Source organism: Branchiostoma belcheri, unplaced genomic scaffold, assembly GCF_001625305.1.
Source record: "Branchiostoma belcheri isolate BF01 breed outbred unplaced genomic scaffold, Haploidv18h27 scaffold74, whole genome shotgun sequence".
NCBI classification, from domain to species: Eukaryota; Metazoa; Chordata; class Leptocardii; order Amphioxiformes; family Branchiostomatidae; genus Branchiostoma; species Branchiostoma belcheri.
Genome location: NW_017804398.1, coordinates 1649599 through 1657662, shown reverse-complemented (window position 1 = coordinate 1657662; position 8064 = coordinate 1649599). Strand labels below are relative to the sequence as shown.

The window sequence follows — 8064 nt, the reverse complement described above, 5'->3', positions numbered from 1 at the left end:
ACGAACTTCCCTTCTTATTGCCCGGTCTGTCTCCATGGTTTTGGTTCGAATATTCATTATTGAACAAACAATTCGTTTCTTCATTCATTCATTAGACCTTTCTCTCTGTGACTTGTATGTATTTTTTTAGACTCGGTAATTATTTGGGGCAAGGTCTGATACTCAGGGTCAAAATATAATCTCCAAGCAGATCCCTCTCGGTGGCAAAAAGACAGTATCAAATTGGCCAGGCAGTATCCATTAGCCAGAGAAGCTCCGCTGCCACCGACGGATCAGGACAAAAAAAACCCGGCCATATATAAAAAGGTAACGATCATTCCCCACAACCTCTGCTTGGAGAGTAGTCAAAATATTCAAAATTCGCGCGCTGCAAGTTCTACCCAGTTTGCGTTTGTGTCGTGAAATCGCAACTGTCGTAAAATGTCAGAAACACGGCTTGGTTCTCGACGTGTCTGTACTTGCGCACTGCGTCATCGTCAATATTGGGTGACAGTTCCGACGGTTTCGGTGAAAGTTTTATGGTATTTAGGTCAAGGATCGATCAAATACAAACACGGTCTTCAAGATGGAAGAACCGATGGAAGAACAGAGTGCAGAAGAGACGACAGAGAAACAAGCACTGAACTCCGAGGGTGACCAGAAGCCTGCGGAACGCAAGAAGCTCCCGTCCCTGCTCCGGCCAGTAGGTGTGTACAAATGGCTCCCATCTCTCTACTAGCTCTTTGACTAACTTACATCAAATCCAACCGATCCACATGTATATACGTTCCATTAGCGCTGGTGTCTTCTTACTGAAGAATACACACAGTGGCAACAAAGACAGTTTAGCTAGAGAGGAATATGTTATGATGGTTTAAAAGCTGGAACTTAAAAAAATGGCAGGAGACTTGTTGTCACTGACTTCGCGGTAGCCAAAGATATTGTGGTGCCGACTTTGATTAGTTAACTTGGATCCCCTTGGGAAATAGCAGGTTGCAACTCTGAAGATAAATTTACGGAATCTTTATCATTGCTTGAAGAGGAAATGACATCTGTCCTTGCTCTGAGGGTACAGTGCTGGACTTGCAGATTATGGGCTGAACGGTGTAACATAAATAATTTTGAAGATGATGGTACTAGCCCAAATATGGGGTTCCTCCTCCAAGTTTTATCTTAGCACCTCAGTTGACCTCAATATAACATGATTGACTGCAGCAAAGAGAAAGCACTGGCAAAATTGTGCTTTCACTTTTGAAGATACTGTACAGTACTATTTAGAATACACACTGTGTTCACACTATTGTGTAACGTTAATCCAGTTTGTTTACTACAATTTGTTACACTTCAGCTGTTTAATGATGTGTTTGCAATTTTCTGGAAAGTTCTCTTTACTTTGATCATAATGACAGCCAGTGTAGTTATTGTTCCCTCTGCAGTGATGGGAGCCATCAGTATGGAGGAGTATGAGATGCAGTACTGGCCGAAGCTGGAGAATGCCATCGTACAGCTGCTAACTCAGACACCCGGGGACTACATCCCTATCTCATATGAACAAATGTACAGGTGGGTGTGCCTACAGTATAGCTGTTATTGTCTGGAGTCCACATAGTCATACATACTTATTCAGAAAATCGGAATGATTTTTTCTATTCCATCAGCCCACACCAAACCAGTCTAGCATTAGTTTTAGCTCTTCATAGATACATGTATTACTAGATTTAGAGCTTTAGAAATGACATAAATAGACAAGCTTTTAATCTCTAATTCAAAGTTGTCATCATCTCTAGCTGCTACCACATGCTGTAAAGTGTAATGTACATGTGAGATTCAAGTTCAGTCGTACAGTACACCAAAGTGCATAGAATACCAGCTGGCAGTTTGCTGCAGGGTTGTGGTAATTAGACGACCTTACCACTGTACATACGATGTCTGCACTCTGTGAACTGTACACAAGTCACAGCTGTTCACGTTAGTGATCTTTAAACATCCATGTTGATGTTTTCCTCTTCCCCAGCTGTGTGTACAAGTGTGTTTGTCAACAACATTCAGAGCGCATGTACAACGACCTAATGAGCCTGGTCATAGGTCACCTACAGAGAGTATCACAGGAGCTCAAGGTGGGTGTAGGGGAACAATCAGTATTCATTTGGGGGATGGGTGGACTTCTACTTCCAATGGCATTACTCAGTCTATGTCACTATGTCAAAGAAATGTGCAGCTGTAAAGTTTTAAGAAAAGGCACAAGGAGCCATAACCCTGTGAATTTTTGTTATTTAAAGGTAAAACCCCACATGAAGAACCCTGTTGCATCCATGTTGTAAACATAGCTTTGAACAATAATACCTGTAGTGTAAGAACATTTAAGATTCTTTGTAAGATGACATTCTAGATGCAAACAATACATGTTATGCTAGATTTATGCAAATGCAAACTATCATACTATAGATTAGAAGAGTTTTTTTTCTTTCCAGAGCTCCCCTCCAGATGCATATGTGGAGAGATTTAATTTTGCAATGACACAGTACATGCAGGCATTAGGAGGAATTGCACCTATCTTCAATTACATGGTGAGTATCAATTTTCGGTTTAAACTTTTATTGTTAGATGAAACATGGCTGGCTCCTAGTAAGGGAAGGGGCCCATTTGGCCCCAAACAGGGAGAGAATTGTGTATTACACAGGTTAGGTGAAATGTTTTAGACACATATTTAGCAGGATATTGCTGATAAAATGCATACAGTACTTCCCTATGAAGGAAGTGCTATATCGATTTTTCTATCTAGTAGTATTCTTGATTTATCATAATCTGTATCATGTTGTTTGTTTTTCTGCAGAATCGTTTTTATGTATCTAGCAAACTGAACACAGACCTGAAGGAAGAGCTGCAGAAGCTCTTCACACTTCATGTTGCAGAACAACACATATCCACGTTATTCCGTGAGTGGTTCATATATTACATACAACAAGTTATGTTGCCAAAATCACAGCTTTCTGACAGATCAGTAGACACATTATGGTCAAATATATGAGTATAAGTTTTAGATATACTGTATGTTAAAAGGCAAGAAACTTCAGAAAGCAACAGGATGTATTTGAACTTTCTGGACTTAGGTATACATTCATGTACATGTTACAAAATGTCTTCCATGTGTTTTCTTTTTCAGCTATGTTACAAGAAGCACAGAATAGGCCATTTGCAGTGTCACCTCCCACAATGGCAAATATTATCAAGACCCTGCACTCATTAAAACCAGGTAACATACTGTTGTTCCTTGCTCCTTGTACTAATGAGATCCCAAGTTATTAGGCTTGTTCTTTTTTTTTTCATTTTAAAAGGAAAGAGCTGGTTTGTTGTTAAACTGTGTAGGAAGAGTCCATGTTTTGTTATGGAGATGGTTTATGTTTTTTATGTTTTTTTATATCATAAAGTCCCTTTCAAGTTTTTAAAACCCAGTTTGAAACTGCTGCTCAAGCCATGAAATGCTCTCAAAGGAACTGAACATTAGATAACCTTGTAGCGTCATTTTACCTGTGTTCCAAAAATGAAAGCTTATGCTCCTATCTTCCTGCAGACTTAGCGCCACAGTATCCAGATCTTTTTGCACGGTTCATTCCCAATGTCCTACCACAAGTATCAGCAGACGACCTTCCCAGAATAGTGGAAGAGACGAGACGGTGGCAACAGGAACTTTTGGAAAGGGAGGGTTTTGCAAGGTATTAGCAGGAAATAAAAGTATGATATGAACCAGTCTCCGGCAAAGCATACAATACATTGTAATAAAACTTATAGATGCTGTTTAACGCCCCCTCTAAACTAGGGGCTGAAGCCACTGAGCAACCAATGGGTGACCACAATGTGACAGATTGCTCAGTCAATTTCTCAGATATAATTAATTTTTTACACTTTGCATCATGCATCATATTCCAGTAATAAAAGCAAGGTTAAAACAAATCCAATATTTGTTACTCAATGGTCACTCAGTGATCACTCTCTAGTGAAAATGGGGCTTTAACCACTAAACTGATTTGTATGCTGGACTTATTCACAATTGTGGTGAGAGAATAAATAGGTTTATATCATACTAGTAGTTCATTATACATCACTCTTTCATGTCTTTAAATAGTGTAACGTGAAATATGCCATCATAGTTTTGCTTCCTTTTGTCCAAATCTTATGTTAGAAATGCTATACTAGTATTCAAATTGATGTCATGGCATAGATGTTGAATGTTACAGATGATCAATTCTCATTTGCTTCTTTGCAGGGGAGAAACAAGTAGGAAGAGGTCAGGAGATGAACTGCAAACAAGTATGTACTCTACTTTCATTTAGTGCAACTACAGCTTGATTGGAAAATATGAGTTTGAAATATTGCTTGTAATGAAGATATTGGAAGTGTAACAATGTGTGAAAATAAGGATGGTGAATAAGAGTGAAAATATGCATACCAAGAATGAATGTAACACATTGATGGCCTACCATTTTGACTGGCTTACATGAATTGAAAAAAAACAAACGTAAGATTTTCTAATTTGAGTGCAAAAATAGAAAACTTTGAAAGTTGAAGCATCACAGAAAGGTGAGAAAGGGGAAAAAATGATTTTTTAAAAGTAAGCTACAAAATAAATGTACTTCAGTATCAGTATTGAAGGAAAAGATGGCACAGCCTACAAATATTCTGTCCTAATTATCACGGAAGTCATTTTATTCTGTTTATCTGTTAATTATGTCTGGCCTTTAGAACATATATTTAGCAGCAGAACACAACTGAGGATGATAATCTGATTCTAATGTAAAGCTATTTCTTCTTTGTTTCCTTGCAGAACCAACACCTCTCAGCTTCATGCCAAAGAACAGCTGTTAACAGTGTTTCAAAAATTCCCAGCTGCAATGCTACGACACTCGACTTGTACAGCCTTGTGTTTCAATAAAGAGGAGTTACTTTATCACAAATACCGGTAGTAGGACAGCTCAACCAGTTCTGTATTTACTCTGTCCTAGTTGGAAATGTTCCAATACCAAGACTTTCTTCATGCATTACCTTAACACAGAGCCCTAACTTCAATCTGAAGAAGAGAATAGTAAATATCAAAATACATGTATGAAATATCAGTTTGTCCTTCTTTTTGTTGTTATCTACTTAGTGATATGGTATAAGAGACATGTTATGAAGCCAACAAACAATGGTGCAATATGGTATTGGCACAGTCATACTGTGAAAAATGGTACAGAATGTCTGCATTTACCTGTCTTTTGATTTGCATGAGAAATATGTGCAAGCTTACAGTTACATTTCCAAAACTACCTAAAAGCCTTAGACTTCCATTCTGGTATTACATGTTGCCTGGCTAAATTGCACTACTGGCGGCCGCTCGCCCAGGTGTGGGTCGTTAACTGACGGCCGAAGCTAGTACACGTATTACATGTAGATCTACGTGACACCATTCTGACACCTTTTGAGAAATGTTCTCAGGTTCTGTGTTGTTTAGAAATCACTGTCTTAATCAATCAGTGCTGCTACTGATTTTTTTTTTTTGCAACCTTGTATCATCACATAACAATGGAGGCACATGTACCAGTTACGTGTTGTATTTACAATCACAACCTTGAGATTTTTGTTGTACCCAATGTTAGCATTTGGCCAAGCTTGTCATATTGGTAGAGGATTATTTGTCTACCATGTGTAAGAGATCAGCCAAGCCCTGTAGAAATTATTGGAAACCAACACTGAAATCCTGAAGGCTGCCTGATTTTTATACATACATTTACCATCCATACATATATGGGCTCCCTCCAATTCAAGCCAAATCAAGGCATTGACTCAAAAGGTTGTGGAATTCAGCATATGACAGAGATGCCAAGGGAGTGCATCAGTTATAGTAACAATAGAAGAAACATTTACCTGGAAATTATGATGGATATAGATCCCTGGCTTCTCAAGGTGATGGGGAAGTCAGTTTTTGATCCCCCATTAGAAATTATTGGAACAATTGCTGAAGGCTGTATAACTGTTACATGCTAGACTACCTTGTAATGTGGACATTCTGCAAACACAAGCAATACAAATCATGATGTTTGAGAAGCAGTTGCTTCCATGGCAGAGAAAGTCAAACATCCAGTCAACTGCACATAGATTTTACTTGTGATGCAGAACAACCCGGCTTTTGTACGGGTAATACAACTTATATTAGTATTGATGAGGTCTGATGAGGCTGAAACATAAACTAATACTGGTATGTTGCAACTGAAACAAGTGCACAAGAAAAAAAGGCATATGAAGTTGCCATATTTGTCTATGTTCCAAAGACAGATTTGAGTCTTCTTGTCTCAAAAAATGTGCTTTATTTTTATTTTTGGCAAAAGAGCTAAGATATGGAAGTGTCATGCATTAATGATATGACCTGTATTGTTTGTTTCCCAATAGATAAACACCAGTACAGCATTTCAATGCATATTTTTTAAGTCAGTGTCAAATTGTGACTGATTTGGGGGGCTACTTTTGTGTTTCAGGATCACCTGCTAATTACAAGTATGTGAGACATAATCTAATTCTACGCAAAGATGAGATTTTTGTGTTATAGAAGTTGTTATATTAGGCCTTTTTCTAGGTTTTGTAAAAAGAAAAAAGAATATTAGAAACAAGTTCATACAGGTCTGTACCTGAATATACCTGGTAGTTCAGTGCCTTACTTTCGTTCACTTAGACCTTGAACCAGACATTAGGAAACGATATGTGTCATTGTGTGCATCAGATGATCATTACCATGTAAAATGTAGGATGTCCCAATGGTCCCAGTCACATTTCTCCCTTATAGGTCATAGTAAACAAATTTATTTGAGATATATTGTTTAGTTTCCAGTTTGTTATCTACCCTTAAAATTGTGTCTGTCCTTTTTGCTCTTGCCATGATAAAAAATGTAGCAAGAGATTGCATGATATTACCAACGCAGTAATATATTGCCACAAGTCTGATGGTTACAAAGCTTGTGTGTAACATTGATGGGGAGATTACCATTACTAGTTGAACCATACAGACACAAAGTATATCTTGCCTTATGTAACGTTAGTACTTATTGACAGACTGACCAGAATGATGCGTGAATAGACTTCATCACTGTTGTTGTAAATATGCCTCACATAAAACAAATTTGATTTAAATACATGTATCTAATTCTTGTGTTCTCCATAGCAAATTTTTTGTTAACAATGATCATGGCATTCCATGCCTTTACGCTTCAACTTGCACAACGTTTTGCTGTAGTCTAAATATAACGTTATGCCTTGAGGGGTATTTTGTTTAATCACGTCACAATAAAGTTTTGGGTGACTGCAAAGACAGTGTCAAATTGGCCCCCATTCTAGGAGCGACATCAAGCAGTTTTTTATTGAAGGAAAATACGTACGTTATGTACAAGAAAACTTTGCTATGTACAATGTAACGTATACAGAGGATCGTTGAGGACCCAAGGCCATCTACTCTGCAGTTCCAAACTCTGTCGCTAGAGATGCGAATTGCACCTTTTCTCTGAAGGCAAATCAGAAATGGCACAGTAAACATCTCAGTCGACAGTAACTAAAAGGGTTAGTCACCCTTGGTTTTCCATCAGCACCCGAGTTTCAGCTGCAAGTAGAGAGAGGTGAATCGTGTGGCATGAAGGGCTGATTATTTCTTCGGAGGGGTCTGGTTCCAAAATACACCATTCACAGGTACTTGTTACCAATCCGGAGCTAGCTTTACGGTCATGTGACGAAACGGAATGCAAACTCTTTTGTCTACGGCTCGGCTGGTGTCCCTTGAAAAAAATCTGACCCAGAAATGTGGAAATTTTCCCCAAAATGGAGTACACAGGCCCGATGAGAACTTCACAGGTGGTGTTCAAGTCTGTGAAGAGCACAAGGACGCTTGACGCGGGAGGACTTGATCTCCAAGAGTGATCCCAGCAGGACTCTGATACTTGAAAGGTGGGAGGGCTGAGTGTTTGTTGTTTCTCTGTCAACCGTCAGCACGACCTGGGTTTCCTTGAAGATATCTGGAAATTATTGCACTTTGTTCGATAATTCACATTATGCAGTTCACATAGGATA

At 38.6% G+C, this 8064-nt stretch overlaps 3 protein-coding genes across 7 annotated transcripts in view; all 3 read left to right on the top strand.

Annotated features, from left to right (window-relative positions):
- LOC109485235 (CDK2-associated and cullin domain-containing protein 1-like) overlaps positions 1–139 on the top strand; it is a 2126-nt gene extending 1987 nt beyond the window's left edge. The window contains exon 4 of the mRNA XM_019788680.1: positions 131–139. Coding sequence (XP_019644239.1) covers positions 131–139 — 9 coding nt within the window. The remainder of the gene's footprint in view (positions 1–130) is intronic.
- Positions 140–434: 295 nt separating this feature from the next.
- Positions 435–5090, top strand: LOC109485304 (CDK2-associated and cullin domain-containing protein 1-like). Of its 2 annotated transcripts, none has more exons than XM_019788845.1 (9): positions 435–686; positions 1416–1542; positions 1994–2096; positions 2451–2546; positions 2813–2915; positions 3143–3232; positions 3551–3692; positions 4244–4287; positions 4802–5090. In XM_019788845.1, the coding sequence occupies exons 1-9, from the start codon at positions 566–568 to the stop codon at positions 4840–4842; spliced, it is 867 nt and encodes a 288-aa protein (XP_019644404.1). In that variant the 5' UTR covers positions 435–565; the 3' UTR covers positions 4843–5090. The 2 variants fall into 2 exon arrangements, with proteins under 2 accessions (XP_019644404.1, XP_019644403.1); XM_019788844.1 differs by having other exon boundaries at positions 1398–1542.
- Positions 5091–7526: 2436 nt separating this feature from the next.
- LOC109485303 (regulator of G-protein signaling loco-like) overlaps positions 7527–8064 on the top strand; it is a 47628-nt gene continuing 47090 nt past the window's right edge. For 2 of the 4 annotated variants that reach the window (XM_019788841.1, XM_019788842.1), the window contains exon 1: positions 7528–7941. The gene's annotated coding sequence lies outside the window, so the exon portion shown is untranslated. Of the gene's footprint in view, positions 7942–8064 lie in introns of all 4 variants that reach the window. The other 2 variants (XM_019788843.1, XM_019788839.1) reach the window with 2 other exon arrangements.

Bases quoted from the DNA above. Each gene is read 5' to 3' on its own strand.
- LOC109485304 (XM_019788844.1), top strand. From the start codon at position 566: ATGGAAGAACCGATGGAAGAACAGAGTGCAGAAGAGACGACAGAGAAA. The intron at 687-1,397 runs GTGTGTACAAAT...CAGCCAGTGTAG, and splicing joins GTCCCTGCTCCGGCCAGTAG to TTATTGTTCCCTCTGCAGTG. The intron at 4,288-4,801 runs GTATGTACTCTA...GTTTCCTTGCAG, and splicing joins AGGAGATGAACTGCAAACAA to AACCAACACCTCTCAGCTTC.